This window comes from Salvelinus fontinalis, chromosome 25, assembly GCF_029448725.1.
Source record: "Salvelinus fontinalis isolate EN_2023a chromosome 25, ASM2944872v1, whole genome shotgun sequence".
In the NCBI taxonomy this organism is placed as follows: domain Eukaryota; kingdom Metazoa; phylum Chordata; class Actinopteri; order Salmoniformes; family Salmonidae; genus Salvelinus; species Salvelinus fontinalis.
Genome location: NC_074689.1, coordinates 11,871,419 through 11,891,993, shown reverse-complemented (window position 1 = coordinate 11,891,993; position 20,575 = coordinate 11,871,419). Strand labels below are relative to the sequence as shown.

Genomic DNA, 20,575 nt, shown 5'->3' with positions numbered 1-20,575 from the left:
CCCAGTCTCCCACCGTAGCCCCTCCCCTGTGTGAGTGAGAGGTGTAGCCCAGTCTCCCACCGTAGCCCCTCCCCTGTGTGAGTGAGAGGTGTAGCCCAGTCTCCCCACCGTAGCCCCTCCCCTGTGTGAGTGAGAGGTGTAGGGTGCAGACAGGTGTGTGAATGAATGACAGATACTTCTCTCCTCAGACAGCTAACATAAAATGCACAGATTTACAGCAGAGGAGCTGAGGAGTAAACACTTGGCGACCAGTTTAACAGCCAAGGCCAGGGAGTTTCCAGCTGAACTGTACGAGGATGGAGGAGTACTATTCTGCAGTCTATCAGCATTTAATCGACTACATATGACGTCTGCGGTGGAGCACCTGAGGTCATTCCGACAGAAAAATAGGAGGGCTAGTGGACCAGGTAAACATTCTGACACTTTAGCTAGCTACATATATATTAACTAGCTAGTAGGTTTGTTCTAGTTAGCTAATATCTCTTCTTGACACCAAAGTGACGTGGTGGAGCTATCAAAACAAGTGAGAAGTTAGGAGGGGGGAATGCAAGTTCTCCACATTTCTGAAGAAACACTGCAACCAGGGAGGGCCTACCCCAGCGCCATCCCATCTGCGTACAGAGTACCTTCCAGAGCTCTATTCACAATATGAACAGGACATCAAAGACGCTGTACAGGGAAAGGACATTTATATTGATGAGACGACCGATGCATTTGGAAGATGTGCACTCGCCCTCCATTCAGTGGGTGAGTGACCGGTTGTAGCAGAATTGTCTTTCTTGGATAAAATCAACTATACCACTGTGTCCCAAGCTGTCATCTCCTGTGTCAACAACAGTGGGGTTGACTTTAGCAATGTGTAGGCGTTTGTAAGCGACTCAGCTAGCTACATGAAGAATGCTTGGAGTGCCTGACTTCAACACAACCTTATTAGAAACGGCCAAGTGTGTCCAGGACCTTTGAGCTGCTGAGGGAACACAAGGCCCAGCTGAAAGCCCAGACAGTGCTCATTGTGGAGCATAGCATGGAGATAGTGGCTAACCTGACAAAGCTGGAGGAGACCTCTGTGCCAACAGCCCACAACATCGCCAGCAAGCTGGAGGACCTGCAAATGCAGTTTGAGTATGGCAGAACAGCTTGGGCTGAGGACTGGTGCCCTCATACTACTGAGCTAATGGGGCAGCTTCCAGAGGAAGACAGGCTCTCCTGCACTGAGTTGTTCCAGTCTGCCATGGCAGCATGCTCAATCAAGCTGCAGACTATGCTGGAGAAACCTGTCCCTGTTCACATCACTAACTGTTCTAGATCCAGCCCAGGTGGTAGGACCAAGGACATTAAGGACTATGTCCATGCCATCCCTGCTCTGAGCCAGGTGTCTGCAGAGGAGTGGCACAGATACATGGGCATCAACAAGGCAGACTCTATGGAACTGAGTGCAGTGGACTGGTGGGCAGCTAGGCAGGACAGGATGCCAGCCTTAGCTCACATTGCAGTGACACATATTTTTTAAATGTTGTTAATTGCAAAGTATAATAGCATTGAGCACTAAAAAGCATGTCAGTCACATACACACCCACCAAATCTACAACTCTTTCTGTGATTTGGTTTGAAGCAATTTGATAATAGTTCATTAATGGAACGAAGGGACAGAATTGTTAATCTAATCGATTTGGTATTTATGTAATTATAGATGGATTCAATGTATTTGTATTTATATGCCTTTGCACTTTGTTGATGATGCTCTATTTATTTATCTATCATATATATTTTTCCATAAGGAAACACTTACGATAAAAGGATAATATAAAGGTTGAGTTTATTTTTGACTGAGCTTCAGTAGAAGGATAACCATGGGTTCATTGTCATTTAATAGACAGAATTAAGCATTTATTTACATAAAACCATGTTCCCAATGTTATTAAATAATGTTACTACACTAGAGGCCAAAAAAAATTACCCGCAGATTGTCAGCAGAAATCGTCACAGAAGATATAAAAAATCCCCGCAGCTTCCGTTTGGGTTTGCTCATGACCCCGAGCCCAGACCCCCACCCAATCACGCCGTCTGTCCCCTGACTAAAATTATATAAAAACACTATTATTACACTTTACAACTTAATGTAAAGTGTTATCCATGAACCCAATACTGTACAAACAGACACTGACATACTTTTATTTGCCTGACCTAAATACATGTGCAAATACTGGTGGTGTTTACATTTCGAACACCTGCTGTCACCCAGAACGGATGCAGGTGACATGATCTACATTGCCATATTTGCCTAATATACCAGAGACATAACCCACTAAATACTTTTGTCATCATCTATCAATAATACAACGAACAGAGCAAATGCAATCTGTAACTAGAATTCTAACGATTCGAGTCATTTTACTATCAACATCGCGACTTGCTCCGACTTGAACTTGCTTGGTTTGGAGCGAGCCGAGCTATATTGTTGAAGGAACTAGCTCGCTAGTTTACTATATAAATAAAGATAAGCATCTAGCTACCATAACATGTATTGTTTCTTTTGTTTAAGTCCTTATTCCAGACACGGAAAATGCCCCAAAATAAGTAGAGGTTAGCTTGAAAATACTGACTACTTGCCTCGCGCTGTCAGTGACAAGCTCCGTTTCAAAACACTTGGCTCGAGCTCAAAAAAGGGCTCCGTATTCCTTCGCAACCGCGCTTGCTAGCTAGCGATGGCTAACTTTTCCTTTCGGAAAGTACAGCAAAATTCTCACATATTTCAGATATACATCTAGTTAAGAGATGTGAGCGCATGTAAAACACAACGTAGCTAATTTCTTAACTAATGTTAACTTTGCTATGAGAGCAGCTTGCAAGTTTCTTTCCCACGCAACATGGAATCGTCAAATACAATATTACTCACTCAAGCTTCGTTGCGTTGGTGCAAATTTGCTCACACAGAGGTTGGCACTTCACAAGATCACTTCGGGATAGAAACTCCTTTGCAGCCAGCCTTACTTGATCTTTAAATTCTAGACGGAGACTTTCTGCCTGTTTCAATATCTCATCCTTGTTCTTTCTCTGTCTGGGACGCGAGCCTTCCACAAAGAAACGCCCAGTGCCATCCTCATTCGTATTCCCGTTTTGGGCGTTGCCAGTTGTTCATCTGCACATTTTTATTGGTTCTCTCAAGTTATCAATCACCCGCCAATGCCTGCTTCTCTTGCTACATTGTTCGAATAAGAGAAAAAGTACAGTATTCAGACTAAGTCAATAATACTGTATCTCATTTGGATATTCGCCATGTTAACATTGAGGTATACTTCAAATTATTTATAAAGGCTTTATAAGTAAATTATAAAGTATACATTTAGATTATCTAATACTCCTAAATCAAATATTATAGTTTTTATCATAAAAATGTACTTACTTATTCTAATCTGTGCTGTGTGTAAGCAGAGTTTGTTTAACAGTATTATGATGATGCTTAAAACAGGGGTTCTCAAACTTTTTGGGCCCACAACCCCATTTTGAAATCTGAAAATTATCGTGAACCCACCCATGTCAAAACAATTATGAAGCCTAATTAATAGCCAACGTTTACTTTTTTTATGTCAGTCAATTGAAAAACATTCTAACAGTATTGCTGACTGTCTTCTCAACTCACCATCACATACTTTTAATGTGTCAACAGTCAATTGCAAATTGTCTGACATTGTGTCTCTTATCTCGCCACCACTAATGTGCTTGATGCAAGTCTTTGTCCGAGAGTCTCAAACTCAGCGGGCGTGGTCTACAGTACGCACCCCATCTCTGCTTTCACATCCAACCTGGATCGATATATGGTTTTAATGCAGACGAGAGCACTGAATCCAGCTTCACATAGATACAGTATGAGCTAGCGAAGGGTAGCCTACCATGACTTTTATGGTGCTTTCAAGACATCTGGATACTCGGAAAAATACAAGGTCAAATCATGACGTCAGTGATCTTTAGGTTGGAAAGTCTGAGCTCTAGAATGAGGCCCGATTTCTCGAGTTGAATTCCGAGTTGGATGACCGTTCACAACAATTGTTTTCCAGTCGGAGCTCGTTTCTTTCCGAGTTTATCAGTTTTCTTGAACGCTCGGAAGTCGGCGATTTCCCCGTTCCGTGTTCCCAGGGGGTTGAACGCGGCATTAGTGCTCAGATGGAGACGGCAGGATATTTAATCAATTTGAGCCCCTTTGGGCTGCTCTCCGCCTGGTGATAGATGGAGCCCCATCTGTGGAAAAGGCCACTATTCGATCCCATATAGAATATGTTTTTCATCAATATAGCCTAGCAGCACACTGAACATCCCATATGCCGTTTCATGCTCGGGAATCGTGGGACAGAACAATATGTCCTCGTGAATAGCATCCCCGACATGTAGTCTATAGCAAACAAAGTCTATGCATCTCGACCCTCACAGCTAAAGTCCATTTGGAGAGGTTAAACTGGGGAGTTTGAGTCGTTCAGGACGAGTTTCCGCTTGTTTTTCCCATATCAAATGCGGCCGGTAATATCAGTCTGCAGTAGTGTGTGGTTTCATTGCGGACCTAGCCATTCACTGTGGGAATGATTCAAGTGCAACGGTCAAGTGCGACCTTTTCCCATGATCTAAGAGAACTCTGGTTGAATTTGATCTTTTAGATTTGAGATACAAAGACGATATAATATATCTATATATATTTTGGTATATATATAGAAAATCCAGAAGAAAAAACTAGATTTATATATGTATATATGTCGTTACAATATATATATATATATATATATATATATGTGTGTGTAATATTTTTTTCTTCTGGATTTTCTAAATTCTCCCACTACCCCATTTTTTTATATCAGGTGACCCCACATGGTGTTGTGACCCCTAGTTTGGGAACAGCTGACTAAAAATTAAGGCAAATTGTGGGCATGCTAATTCAAGCTCAAGCTTAGTACTGCCCACTATTTGTAGACAGTCGATTGGCACTACTAGCCAGCAGTGGTGTAAAGTACTTTAGAGTACCACTTAAGTAGTTTTTGGGGGTATCTGTACTTTACTATCTATATTTTTGACAACTTTTCATTTTACTTCACTACATTCCTAAAGAAAATAATGTACTTTTTACTCCATACATTATTCCTGAGCACTATTCCAAAAGTACTTTTTGAATGCTTAGCTGGACAGGAAAATTGTCAAATTCACACACTTATCAAGAGAGCATCCCTGGTCATCCCTACTACCTCTGTTCTGGCAGACTCACTAAACACAAATTCTTAATTTGTAAATTATGTCTGCGTGTTGGAGTGTGTTCTCCTGGCTATCCTGAAATAACAATTTTAAAATTGAATTGTACCTTCTGGTTTGCTTAATATAAGCACTTTGAAATGATTTATACCTTTACTTTCACTTTTGATACTTAAGTATATTTGATCAATTATATTTACTTTTGATACTTACATATATTTAAAACCAAATCTTTTTAAACTTGTACTCAAGTAGTATTTTACTGGGTGACTTTCACTTTTACTTGAGTCATTTTTTATTAAGATATCTTTACTTTTACTCAAGTGTGACAATTGGTAACTTTTTCCACTACTACTAACCAGGCATCATGTACAAGAGGAATGATATCAGGCTTTTTGCTCTCTGAAATGTTCTGTAGATTTGTTAGGAAATATGAGAGGAATGAGTCGTTTTGCTTTGCTTGATTTAGGCTTCTTCCTGTTCTATATCTCTGTTATTGGTTTGTTTTAACATGCCCAAGCTAAAGGTTATAAGTGAGACTTGCACATACCTGCCCCCTGAAGAATTTAGCCTTTCAGGATTGGCTGGCCTTACTACTTCAAGCTATTTATGCAGTGCTTATACATACATGTATGGGATGTATATGCTGCATCTTTAAATCCCTGGCTGCAATAAAATACTATTGGGGTGTTTATGACATGCCAGCGTAGGGTGTGGCTCAATCTCAGTGCAGAGAAGCACCAATCATAGGCAACAAGTGTTATTTTCAGATGTACCATAAGAAAAGTTGATCTCTGGTGCCCCCTGGTGTTTTTTTTTATACAGACCACGTGGATTGTTAGTCAGTTCGGGCACTTACAAGTAGGCCTAGGCCTAAATACTCCTAATTTTCAATGGTCAAATAAAGATAAAATACAGAAGTCGTTTTCAATATCCCTGCTAGCCTACTATCCTGTATTAATTTGGAAGGAGAGGAGCACTATGTGATATTTGATTATTCAAATCAAAGGTCTAGGCCAATTGTAGCCTTCAAGTGCTAGCATTAGAGTACATGAATGGGAAAGCCCCCATTTAAACAGTCAAAGGGGAATATAAAAAACAAGCTACCTTTATTAATTAAAGGCTTGAAATTTAGATTTGCTTTTATGAAACAGGTTTTACAGTAAAACACATTGACACAAGTACACTAATGGCTTCTAACTCTTTACTTTCACTGGATGGCTCAATCACTTCCTAAAGTGCTACAGTGCTTTTACAGACTTATTTGCTGCTGACCGAGTCCACAACTGACCAGAAACAGTACCAAAGAAAACCTGCTTTGTTATTTTTTTCCCAAACTAAATTGTAGGGTGATTTCAATAAACTACTTGGTCCCCCACAGACTCCCTCTACAAACACAAACTAGCCTATTTATTTGTATGTAATTTCTTCTTCTATTAACCTTTTCAATCATTAAGTGTAATGATACAACATTGTGTAGAAATGTTTTCACTCCTGTTAAATGTATGCTGATTGTCTTAACCAACAAAGCATTAAGCATTGCATGAGTCTACAATCAGCTTGTTCTAGAAATTAATCAACAAAGAGAGCTCCATACTGTGCCCTCCTGACCCATAGTCGAAATGCATTGTGCACCAAAGTGCTGATGCACATAGCTTTTTTTGTCCATGCTCTCTCTTCATTCTGACCATGCTAACAATATGTAAATGACCTTGTTCTGGACCTGGGGACTGTGAAAAGACCCCTGGTAGCATGTCTGGTGGGGTAAGTGTGTGTGTCAGTGCTGTGTGTAAGTTGACTATGCAAAACATTTGGAATTTACAACACACTAATGTTTCTTATAAAAACAAGAAGTGACGCAGCCAGTCTTTCCTTAACTCTTAGCCAAGAAAGACCGGCATGCATATTCTTAATATTAGCCCTCTGATTACAATAAAGAGCAAGATGTGCCGCTCTGTTCTGGGCCAGTTGCAGCTTAACTAGGTCTTTCTTTGCAGCACTTGACCATATGACTGCACAATAATCAAGATAAGATCACATTTGAGCCTTCAGGACTTGGTTTGTGGAGTGTGGTGTAAAAAAAGCAGAGCATCTCTTTATTACGGACAGACCTCTTCCCATCGTTACAACCATTGAATCTATATGTTTTGACCATGGAAGTGTACAATCTAAGGTAACACCAAATAATTTAGCCTCCTCAATTGGTTCAACAGCCACACCATTCATTACCAGATTCAACTGAGGTCTAGAACTAAAGGAATGATTTGGACGAAATACAATGCTCTTAGTTTTAGAGATGTTCAGGACCAGTTGATTACAGGTCACCCATTCCAAAACAGATTGCAACTCTTTGTTAAGGCTTTCAGTGACGTCATTCGCTGTGGCTGCTGATGCGTATGTAGTTGAATCATCAGCATACATGGACAGACATGCTTTGTTTAATGCCAGTGGCAGGTCATTGGTAAAAATAGAAGAGTAGAGAGCCTAGAGAGCTGCCCTGCAGTACACCACACTTTACATGTTTGACATTAGAGAAGCTTCCATTAAAGAAAACCCTCTGAGTTATGGTAGATACAGTAGCTCTGAATACACGATATGGCAGAAGTTGAAAAGCCAAACTGTTTTCTCAACAAAAGGTTATGGTCAATAATATCAATGGTTTCACTAAATCTAACATTACAGCTCTCAAATCTCTTTATTATCAATTTCTTTCAACCAATCATCAGTAATTTGTGTTAGTACAGTACATGTTGAGTGCCCTTCTCTATAAGCATGCTGAAAGTCTGTGTTGTTCATTTATTTACAACAAAATAGCATTGTATTTGGTCAAACACCATTTTGCTAAGAGCAGTTTGCTAAGAGCTGTCAGTACGTGAGTACGATGGCTCACTGTTTGTTGTTGGCATTGCATGCCTAAGTTTGCCCACTTTGCCAATGAAGTAGTCATTAAAATAATTGCCAACATTAAATAGTTTTGTGATGAATAAGCCATCTGATTCGATGAAAGATGGAGTTTAATTTGTCTTTCTGCCCATCATTTATCCAACGTTATTTTTTCATCATTCTTTATATCATTGATCTTGATTTCATAATACAGTTTCTTCTTCTTTTTGTTGAGTTTAGTCACACAATTTCTCAATTTGCAGTAAGTCAGCCAGTCAGATGTGCAGCCAGACTTATTAGCCACTCCTTTTGCCCCATCTCTTTTAACCATACAGTCCTCATCATCCTTAGAAGTACAGTACACAACATACTGTACAATAGATCACAATATTTGTCAATTCACTTCCACAAATATCTACCAAGTGTCACAAGATATCCACAATCGAAAAAGGGAGAATCTGTTTTAAGTAGATACTCGAATTACTATCAACTCCTTTGAAAGAGTGTATTTGTGACCAAAAGTGACAAAGTAATATTTTGCTAATAATAGCTAATATTTTTTTTTGCCGATGTTATTTAATCGGCAACCGGATGATGGCGGCCGAGTTTAGCTTCACAGTTTCCCGGATGTAGTGGTGGGAGGGAAGCGGGTGGTTTGCAGCCTGAGCTTCGCTTTTTGGTAGATAGGGGCAGTTGGTGTTTGCGAGTGGGAGATGGATCGTGAGCTCTCTTCTGATTAGCGAAGCCGAAGAGCTCCTCAAAATAATCAGAACTATTGAAATAATAGACGAGAACGGGTTGCTGAAACAAAAAGAAAACATAACTTAGTCCATCTTTCACATCCACTCCACACACAATAACACGGCATTGATGGTAATGTATGCAAGGAAACAACCGAGACTCAGCGATGGGTAAATAGCTCCTAACCTTACTTCTATTCAGAATTTCCTTCTTAGCTTTGACAATCCGCCATTTTTATTGAAACCAAAATAAGTAGACATTTATGGCAGATATTCAGCTGTTGCAGACTATTGTACAGTTTTTTTTACATTCATCTTTACAACCTGTTTCTTTATTTTTTAGGTGCAACGACCGAAGGGATTCACAGCCCTACCAGGTACTTGTTAATGTTAGCTAGCAACAAATAAGATTAAAATGGATACTCTAGTGCAGGCTTCCTGAACACTACAGGCCTCAGTGCGGAAAATAAATCGAAAAGTAGCCACTTTCCTTTGAATTTGAACAAAAAAAGAATGCTCTGTTTGTTTTCATAATTATGACCGGCAGATCGAACTTTGCCTTAAGAACACATTTACTAGCGAGTTTTATTGGAGTTCAGTTAGCCTGTTAGCTAACGTTAGCTGGAATTCCGGCCTATTCGTAATATGTCACAGCTCGCGCGATGTAAGACCAAAGATCAGAAGTATGTAAACAACGTTCAGTTACCAATTTGTACAGCCATATAAATGAGTTTTTCTGTGCAATGGAATAATTATACCTAGTTATGTCAAGACAGACAGCACTTAAACTACCATGGATCTATTGATTTAAAAATGTGTCGTTTAACCCAGCATTTAGTTTATTCTTAAATGCGCAGGGTTTAGTCTATTTCCAATGCCCATCCATGGAGCCATTATAATAGCGTGTGACGTACTACAGACACAGCTGATCTAAATACAAGATTAAGTCACGACTTTATGGATTTTGCAAGACACACGTTTTATTGGCAATGATATTTGTGCACATTATTTATAGATTCTGCTCGAGCCGTTCTAATCGAGCATTGCTCTGAACAGATTGCAGTTCCAGAATCTAACGTTATTGATCTCTTTGGTGTTTTCAGACGCTCAAATACTCGTCGAAGAGTCACCCCGGTGGTGATCATCGCCATGACAAGATGCGAGACACCGCAGATGCCACTCCTCCATGTAAAATGTATCGGCGATCTGACAGTCCTGACAACAAACACATCGATAACACGGGACATGGCAGGGCAAAGGCAGTCCACACGCACCGGGCCAGAGAGAGGGATGGAGGTGAGAAATACGTCTAAAACGATCTTGATCAAAACAAACCATCTATTTGAAGTAGCTAACCACCGGTGTCTGACTTAATTTCTCCCTCGGCTAATTTTACTGCTGATTTGTCTGCAGCCTTAAAATGTTAAACTGAATGACATAGCCTAGGATGATATAGCCTACACCTATTCAGAAATACTGCACTGTTGCTAATACAACAACAGTAGACCTACTTTCTCTCATTAGGTTGCGTTTCTGGATCTGAAGCTCAAGGCAACATTTATGACTTGTAAGATGTGAGAAGTAGTGTTTGGTCACATGCCATAAATTGATCTTTAATAGTTTGGTGTCGTTCATTTGGCAACCATTGTTGTGATTCTAGTAGGCAGATAGCAAGCCACATTTCTTAAATGGTTTAATGACACAGTTATTTACCTGTTGCATTGTCAAACATTAGTCGAATGATACTTACTATCTAGGATAGGGAAGACGAGACAACGTTCTGAGTGCTGTGGTGAAACTAGACAGTCAAGTCATGAAAGCTAGTTGGCTAACGCCAACTCAGGAAAGTGCATCTCCTTGAATTAGCGCTTCAGTTTGCAAATGCACAATATTAGATGAATAGTTCTGTCAACTGTTTGCTTATATTTTGATTAATTCAGGTAGCCTCTAAACATTTCCCTAACTAACCACTAGTCTTTAATTGTAATTTATTTTGTGAATAGTATTCAAACACACCAACTTTGGATACTTGGCAGTGACATAACAGCATTATAGTGTGCAACCTTAATTTCCCATTGTTATACTTCTTCTGGTTTGCATCTGGTTAACTCTAGCTGTGCATCATTCTTTTATACAACTTCCGATTATTTAGGCTAATTTACAGGTACTGTGTTAGCCTATTTCTTGGCTTCGGTCATTTTATCCAAAATGTCCGCTCTCTCCCCCTAACCTGACTGGAAATCGGTCGCTGTTTGGCTTCTTCACCCACAATGAGAATGGCTTAACCTAATGAGACATGTACGAACAGTGAAAGACCAGTGTATAGATTATATCACTTCATCAATATCTGGTACGGGTCTAACGTTTCACCAAACCCATGGTTTGGTACATTTTGGGGCCACGTTTCGGTACAGCAGGAAAATGAAATTTCCAACAGCTACTTTGGTAGATTTTTAAGAAAATACAAAGTGTTGTTATTCCTGATTCCATATATAATCATGTTGTCATATAATGCCTGATGAGAGCACAATCAGGAATAACAACACTTTGTATTTTCTTAAAAATGAATAAAAACACACGATTACTCAACCGCAATAAAATAAAGTGCAATATGCGATTAAAATCAATACATAAACATGGCTCAGACATTGTGTAGGCGTATGCTATAATGTTTTCTTACGAAGATACAAATATGCACACTTGTGTGACTCTCATAAAGGGGCATTGTCTGTAGCACGGGACTTGTCATTTCCCACTCAGGGTAATGTGATGGGCTGTCACTGTTAAGTAGCACTCTGCAGTCCATCTGCAGTAAGCGCAGTGCAGGGTGCATTGGCCAATTAATTGACAACTTCATCTTTAGCTTGCTTATATAGAGCAGGTACTACCTGTTTGCTGAAATGGTTGTGAGAGGACGAAGTTTGTAACGTGGCTCGAGCACTTAAACGAGGTGCTGAAACCCCCTTTTCTTCTCAACCACGAGAACGGGCGCATATCCACAGCTGGAAACATACCTATCGCTCTTGTTATTTCCTGGTCAGAATCGGCTGCGTGAATGCAGCGGGGTGAAGTTGTTTTTTTGCCTTTCAGTCTTGCTCCAGTGGTAGGAGTACTGGGTCGATGTCGGCGTAAGTGTGTCAACATGTTTGAGGTGTTGGCAGCTGCATAGGCTATTTTCGTTGAGAAGTGGCGACATACTCGGTCCATTGCCGTTGAAACCAAAATGTTCCGAAATTGGAGATTTTAAACGATGATGAAGAATCCTCCTGGTTTATTGAACCCGTCACTCGCTATAGAACAGAACTTGTTCCCGGCCGTGCCTCACAAAAGGACAGTTTGAAATGCTATAGTTTTAACTATGCTAAAAAAAAATGTATACGCAACAATTTCAACGATTTTAATGAGTAACAGTTCGTATAAGGAAATCAGTCAATTGAAATCAATTCATTGGACCCTAATCTGGACCCTAATCTATGGATTTCTCATGGTTGGGCAGGGGCGCAGCCATGGGTGCCCACCCACTGGGGAGCCGGGCCTAGGCAATCAGAATTATTTTTTTCCCCACAAAAGGGCTTTATTACAGACAGAAATACTCCTCAGTTTCATCAGCTGTCCGGGTGGCTGGTCTCAGACTATCCCGCAGGTGAAGAAGCTGGATGTGGAAATCCTGGGCTGGTGTGGTTACACGTGGTCTGTGGTTGTGAGGCTGGTTGGACGTACTGCCAAATTCTTTAAATGACGTTGAAGGCGTCTTATGGTAGAGAAATGAACACTTAATTCTCTGGAAACTGCTCTGGTGGGTATTCCTGCAGTCAGCATGCCAATTGCGTGGTCCCTCAACTGTGGCATTGTGTTGTGAAGCAACGGCACATTTTAGTGGTCTTTTATTGTCCCCAGCACAAGGTGCATCTGTGTAATGAACATGCTGTTTAATCATCTTATTGATATGCCACACCTGTCAGGTGGATGGATAATTTTGGCAAAGGAGAAATGCTCACTTACAGGGATATAAACAAATTTGTGCACAACATTTGAGAAAAAAGCTTTTTGTGCGCATGGAACATTAGTGGGATCTTTTATTTCAGCTTACGAAACATGGGGCCAGCGCTTCACGTTGTCTTTTTATATTTTTGTATAGTTTAACTAGCCTGGAATGATTTACTCAAGAGGTCTACAGCGTAGGCATGGCCTATAGGCCTAGTGTTTTTGTATTGTAAATATTTTTGGCTTTCATAGTGTGGTACCGTACCAAGGTCCCTGTACCTAATTGTTCGGTACAAATACGTGTACCTTTACACCCCTAATATCTAGCTGAACATATCTGTGGCTCATGGGCTAAATGTAACAGTGGCAACGGCTGCGTTTACACAGGCAGCTCAAATCTGATATTTTGTTCATTAATTCGTCTTTTGACTAATCAGATCAGCATTGAATTGTATCTGATTTGAAACTAGCTGATTTATTATTGGTAAAAAAAACTCATTAGTGGGACAGCTATCAAAATTTCCCTGCCCTGTAAATGCAGCCAAAGGGACATCTGGGCACGTATTCAACAAACGTGTCAGAGGTCTAGGATCAGGTCCCTCCTGTCCATGTAATCTTAGTCATTATGGTCTAAAAGGCAAAAGTGCAGCACTCCCACTCTGAGACACTATGAATACAGGCCCTGAATTGAGTTCCCCTATGATAAGTCTGTGCATACACTGGAAATACTACACTGGAAAAAAAGCCTGCCTAATTACATATGATCAAATGCATGACAGAGTGAACTCAACGTTGTATTTCATCTAGGTAAAACATGCCTCTGATCTACAAGCTCAGCCTATGATTGCGATAACTATTTTTTTTTATGGGGAGTTATATCTTAAGTGCTAGGAAATGGCAGCACATTTTATTAATCAATTTGTTTTCGGTTTGACTTGTTAGTTAAATGATACATACTTTCTTAACCCCCTTTTCCAGCAGTCTTTCACTGTTGGTAGGCGCTAACTAACATTCATCCCATACTATAGGCCCTATATGTTGTAGCCAACTCTTTGATCATTCTTCAACATACCATATGAGGAACAAAATAAGAGATGGCCACAGCAACTAGGCCTACTGCATGGGACAAGGCTCAGAGTTAAGGACCAGGGCTCTGTTCTGATTCTTTTAAAATGCAGAAATTCTTGAAGTCACTCTGACATGCCGTGATTGTTGAAAGCAATGCAATGGCGAGCTTTCTAAAATCTATCTAGTAATGTAAGATCAATGATTACTTGAAGGAAGGAAAAATGCCTGTTTTGAAAGTTGCCAAAGTTGGTCGACTAGACGTTGACAGCTACTTATTACCCCATAGTCTTTCATGCACAGTGACCACAAACTACGCCTCAATGTTCTGGTTTTCACGTCAGTCACGAGGCTTTAGGACCTTTTATGCACAGTGGCACCAACTTCTCCTGCCCGATTGTCAGTCTTCTAACCTAGAGATCTGCATTATTTCTATAAAAGTTAGATTATCATAACATTTACACTTGCAAGGAAATAAGTGTGACAGTCATTTATGTGATAATGTCTTAATTGATTTAATTTGTTTGCTGTTGAAACATCTTTAGATAAAGCATACCTCCATACCCAACCATATTTATTATTAAATGTCTGCTGCAGACACTGCTGGCTGCACAGAGCTGTCACAGCTAGTAGTTATTCTGGGCAATGGCTGGCATTTTGGTTCCCATAGATATGAGTGTTTGACACCTCTACTTCCCCCACCTGTTTCGTTCAGGGATGCCCTGTCATATGGGCCCTGGTGGTCAAAAGCAGTACACTATAGCCACGGTTCCATTGTCACTTTGAAGTCTACTCAGGTTGGGCTGGCCTTGGTGGGCTAGCTCTGATTGTTTCCACTGCCTCCAGAATTTAGGTAATCTTGCTTGAGCCTATATGTGACTGCAGCTGGCTTTGCTAATGTTTGCTAGCTAGCAAGATGTTGAAGAATTTAATTCACCCTCACCATGCAGTAACTAACGTTATCCCATACTCCTGCCCGTGCCAGCCAGACTTGGAGCCATGTACTAGCTTGCTGACGTTAGCTAAATGGTTAGCGTCGTTGTTGGCGTAACAGGCTAGCTATGTAGCTTAATCTTGCTTGTCATGGCATTGGCTATTCGCTGCTAGCTAACCAAGCAAACCAGATAACAGGTTTGATATGATGTAGCTAGCTAGCTTTCAATACGACCTGGCCAGCTAAAATTCCTACTAGCTCACGTTAGCTCGCTAGTTTGTTTCAACTCTGATTTGTTATCAATTGAGGGATGACTGTTATCATAAGTTTATTGTGTAGTGCAAAAATGGATGACGGGTCCAGGTATGGTGTTAATTTGTGTCATGTCTGACTACTGCAGTACTGTTTGTCCATGTGCTAACTAACAGCAACAATCCCAGACAAGCTAGCCAGTCGTTTACAGTATCCAGCAGTGATCAGCTTGGTGGTTGTGTAGTAACGTCGTCACCAGCCTGAATTCTAATCGAGCTTGCACCAGTTGTGAAACTGGGCTGTGCTGTCCCGGGTTTCCTCGACCCAAACAGTTCTGCTTTTGATGGCGCTATTTCTGCCTCTAATGATGCGTTTCCAAACAGGATTTGCCCCAGTGTTTTACTAAAAAGGCACAGACTTTACTTTTTCCATCTATGCAGGCAGGCACCTGTGTTCACTGGGAAAAGGCTCAGGTGGATCTACTCTCTCTTGGCACCAAAGCCAGGCCACTGGTACTTTTCAGACAGCGTTTACATAACAATAGCTAACTGTGAACTTTAACACCTCACAAAGCAACTGTTTTGAATATGTAGAGATTGTTGATTCTGGTCTTCACTGTCAGCCCTAGCTCTGGAAACACAATTTCCCTAATATAACATGAGGGTATACAGTCCAGTAAAAAGTTGGGACACACCCACGCATTAAAGTAAAATAAATAAATAATTAACTTTTTTCTACATTGTATTAGAGACATCAAAATTATGAAATAACACACATGGAATCATGTAGTAACCAAAAAAGTGTTAAACAAATCCAAATATATTTTAGATTCTTCTTGATGACAGCTTTGCACACTCTTGGCATTCTCTCAACCAGCTTCACCTGGAATGCTTTTCCAACAGTCTTGAAGGAGTTCCCACATATGCTGAGCACTTGTTGGCTGCTTTTCCTTCACTCTGCAGTCCAAATCATGCCAAACCATCTCAATTGGGTTGAGGTTGGTTGATTGTGGAGGCCAGGTCATCTGATGCAGCACTCCATCACTCTCCTTCTTGGTCAAATAGCCCTTACACAGCCTGGAGGTGTGTTGGGTCATTGTCCTGTTGAAAAATATATTATAGTCCCACTAGTCGCAACCCAGATGAGATGGTGTATCGCTATAGAATGCTGTGGTAGCCATGCTGCTAAAATGTGCCTTGAATTCTAAATTAATCACTGACAGTGTCACCAGCAAAGCACCACCACATCCATGCTTCACAGTGGGAACCACTCATGCAGATATCATCCATTCACCTACTCTGTCTCACAAAGACACGGCAGATGGTACCAAAAATCTCACATTTGGTCTCATAAGATCAAAGGACAGATTTCCACCGGTCTAATGTCCATTGCTCGTGTTTCTTGGCCCAAGCAAGTCTCTTCTTCTTATTGGTGTCCTTTAGTAGTGGTTGCAGCAATTCGACCATGAATGCCTGATTCACGTAGTCTCCTCTGATCAGTTGATGTGTTTGCTACTTGAACTCTGTGAAGCAGAGGCTGGTAACTCTAATTAACTTCTCCTCTGCAGCAGAGGTAACTCTGGGTCTTCCTTTCCTGTGGCGGTCCTCATGAGATCCAGTTCCATCATAGCGCTTGATGGTTTTTGCGACTGCACTTGAAGGAACTTTAAAAGTTCTTGAATTTGTCCTGATTGACTGACCTTCATGTCTAAAAGTAATGATGGACTGTCTTTCTCTTTGTTTATTTGAGCTGTTCTTGCCATAATATGGACTTGGTCTTTTACCAAATAGGGCTATCTTCTGTATACCATCCCTACCTTGTCACAACACAACTGATTGGCTCAAATGCGTTAAGAAGGAAATAAATTCCACAAATAAACTTGTAACAAGGCACACCTGTTAATTGAAATACATTCCAGGGGACTACCTCATGAAGCTGGTTGAGAGAATGCCAAAGCTGTCAAAGGCAAAGGGTGGCTACCTTGAATAATCTCAAATATAAAATATATTTTGATTTGTTCAACACTTTTTTTGGTTACTACATGATTCCATATGTGTTATTTCATTGTTTTGATGTCTTCACTATTATTCTACAATGTAGAAAAAAGTAAAATAAAGAAAAACTTATGATTGAGTAGGTGTCTCTACTTTTGACTGGGGTCTTAAACGGGTAGATCGCGAGCTACCAGTAGCCACATTGACCCCTGGTTAGCCACTATTGGCTTAAAAAGCTAAACGTAACTATCTGCCAATTCATTTCCAGCAAGATTGACCGTCTGTCTTTTTGGTGTGCGTCTGTCCGTATGTAGCCATTTAGTGATGCTAATGATAACTGGCATCTTGTAGGTAGACAAACTTTCCCCATAAACATCTCAATTAAATGTATACTGCAAAGTAGTCATACCTGAAAACTGTGTTAATTTGATTTGTATCCATTGGATGGCTTTTGTTTTTTCAAACTGCATTGACATGTGCTACAGCAGTAGGGCTAACGGCAGAAACACTGCTCGACTGACACATTCTGCTCTTGCTAGATACTCAAAAGGGGAATTACACTCAAATATATCTCCTTTTCAGGCCTAAATGGTCTTCTGCTGTGATTTAAGCATTGACATGGACTCAGAACATCTATTTCATTATCTCAATGAGTAAATGTTATATTCAGTGTGAAAAAACGAAACAAAATCCCAAACCAGGAAAAAATAAGACGTAAGAAGCGGTATTCAATATTTTTTTTTATTTTTTTATGGGTTCTCCTAGGTTGTTATTTTACTAGGTATATTGACAGAAAACACATCTCTTGTACACAAAGGACCCAGTGACGAGTTGCAGGGTAGAAGAGAAGAATGGGACTATTTGAAGGCAAAAAAATAATAATCAGAGTAACTTGCAACATGTTTGATAAAAATAAAATAAAATTTGCTCATGTTAAAGGCTGGATACAGTGGAATAGCAGTATGACTGACACCTGCCCTATGGGACAGGAGGCTTTCTCACTGATACATTGACATGCGTGCGCACACACACAATCATCCCTCCTCCCCCTTGGCCTGCATCCACACGCATTATGGCCCAGTAAATGTTAAAACACCATTGTATCTGCATCACAAGGAAGTAAAAAAAAAAAAAGTCTTATTAGATGGGTAAAGTACTTACTCATCTGCCAGTTATCTGACTTGCCTAGTTAAGTGTAAAAAAAATCTGCCAGTGATGCCACTTTTTTATTTGGCAATGGTTTGTAGTAAAATATTTGTTCATTGTAAGCTTCAACTTTTTAGTTTGAATTGGAGAAGTATCTTTCTGGCAAGTCAGTTTTCCTCTAAATTTGTTTACACCATATATACACTTACTGTATCTGAAAAGTGGTCAACTTGTAAGTTGCAATAACTAAATATTGTAGTGTCGGTTTGATTAGACTCACAGGTTTATTTTTGTGTCTGTCTGATGGTAGTTGGATGCCCGTATCAGGGCTCCCGAGGTACGGAGTGGTCTAAGGCACTGCATCTCAGCGCTAGAGGTGTCACTGCAGACCCTGGTTCAGTTCCAGGCTGTATCACAACCGGCCGTTATTGGAAGTCCCATAAGTTAGGCTACTAGGTTAGTTAGGCTACCATTTATCTAGATTGGATTTTCAATTACACAGAATTGGACAAAGGACTGTCGTTATTGTTCCATATCTAGCAATATGATAGTATAATAACAATGTTGCCTATTGGTTGAATTAAAAACCATCTGCCTTTTTGTTCTTTTCTAGGGACGAGTTATTCTCCACAGGAAAATTCACACAACCACAGCACACATCATAGCAGCTCCAATTCACATTCGAACCCCAGCAAGACATCAGACGCAGTAAGTACAGTACCCGCTTACCACCTCTCTGTGTTGTCGATGCTATGTCATGGTGGGCTGGGCCATGTCCCTATCTCTCCTTTCCCCAGGAGTGTGCAATTGTTTACTTCACTGCATGGATTTGAAATGATTGCTTTAAGAGATATGGTGTAAACTCCCTCTAGCACATGCCTATACCACTTCAATGATTTGAAATGTGTGGGGGTGTGTACAAGTGCACACTTCAGGAGTAAGGAGAGACTATTGTGATGAACCCCTAGTGATTGACGTATTTAGCACATTGAAGAGGTTCAGACAGTCTGTCTCTGAGTGGGAACAGCTACACTCCAGAGACTGGACCAAGACCTTGTCCTGTATGTGGGTCTTTCTATAAATAATGGGTCCAATGTGTGACATTGGATCCACATTTAAAAATGGTTTGAAACTAAAATAAATATGATTTTTATTCAGTTCCACATGTGAACTAAAAGGAATATATACCAATTGGCCCATACTTCCACCTATACAACAACATAGACCTAGGACTATATAGTCTTTAAGCAGGGTTCATACAGATATTGGCAACTGTCAAACGCTCCCTAAAACACTTCAGCGAGCGGGCCTTTCTAATCGACCTGGCCCGGGTATCCTGGAAGGATATTTACCTCAGCCCGTCAGTAGAGGATGCCTGGTTGCTCTTTAAAAATACATTTCTTAAATAAGCATGCCCCATTCAGAAAATGTAGAACTAAGAACTGATATAGCCTGTGGTTCACCCCAGACTTGACTGCCCTTGACCAGCACAAAAACTTCCTGTGGCGTACTGCATTAGCATCGAATAGCCCCCGCGATATGCAACTTTTCGGGGAAGTTAGGAACCAAATACAGTCGGTTAGGAAAGTTAAGGCTTTTTCAAAAGAAATTTGCATCCTGTGGCACTAATTCCAAAAAGACACTAATGTCCATAGAGAATAAAAGCACCTCCTCCCAGCTGCCCACTGCACTGAGGCTAGGAAACACTGTCACCACCGATGAATCCAAGATAATCGAGAATTTCAATAAGCATTTTTCTACGGCTGGCCAAAGATTGAACTCTGACATTCCTCGCAAACACCTTTCCTTTCATCACAAGCTCCATCACAACAGCTGTTTGTCACTTGACTGTCATTCCGAAAATTCCTTCCTGGATCAGATGGTGTGTGTTTGTGAAAATATCACAGCGTAATTAAACAGCTTGACACCAAATTCGCATTCCAACAAATATAATTCATAATTTAAGAATCATGTTAATGACAGTATCAAGGTAAGGGGGGACTCTTTCAGTTAGAAGCATTACATTTTGGATGTGCATTAGGGCTGACCCCATTAAGTCGATTGGCTTTTGGTCGACAATATTTGTTTAGGGTCGAGCAGCTGCCCAAAAAAAGTATAAATTGTATGACACGTGTCTTGATTGACGCCTGTTTCAGTGGACTAATCCATTGCGAAGGCTGTGGGGATGGCACACCATTATCACCAGTAGTACAATTACCGTTAATTCCCATAATTTCTGTTAATACATTCAATTTATTATTATTATTATTGGTATTTTACAGTTCTAATTGTAGGAGTGGACATGTTGTTTGCAGAGTGCACATCCCAGGCTACACTTGTGAGAAACA

General features: G+C 40.5%; 2 protein-coding genes across 7 annotated transcripts in view; one reads left to right on the top strand and one right to left on the bottom strand.

Moving 5' to 3' along the window:
* The window catches only part of LOC129822843 (MAGUK p55 subfamily member 7-like), a 249,857-nt gene extending 246,747 nt beyond the window's left edge, over window positions 1-3,110 (bottom strand). For 5 of the 6 annotated variants that reach the window (XM_055881291.1, XM_055881294.1, XM_055881295.1 and 2 more), the window contains exon 1: window positions 2,897-3,109. The gene's annotated coding sequence lies outside the window, so the exon portion shown is untranslated. Of the gene's footprint in view, window positions 1-2,896 lie in introns of all 6 variants that reach the window. The other variant, XM_055881296.1, reaches the window with a different exon arrangement.
* A 5,674-nt stretch (window positions 3,111-8,784) lies between these two features.
* The window catches only part of LOC129822842 (WW domain-containing adapter protein with coiled-coil-like), a 42,006-nt gene continuing 30,215 nt past the window's right edge, over window positions 8,785-20,575 (top strand). The window contains exons 1-4 of the mRNA XM_055881290.1: window positions 8,785-9,023; window positions 9,196-9,229; window positions 9,956-10,148; window positions 18,841-18,935. Of these exons, the coding sequence (XP_055737265.1) occupies window positions 8,983-9,023; window positions 9,196-9,229; window positions 9,956-10,148; window positions 18,841-18,935 (363 nt within the window). The 5' untranslated portion in view covers window positions 8,785-8,982. The remainder of the gene's footprint in view (window positions 9,024-9,195; window positions 9,230-9,955; window positions 10,149-18,840; window positions 18,936-20,575) is intronic.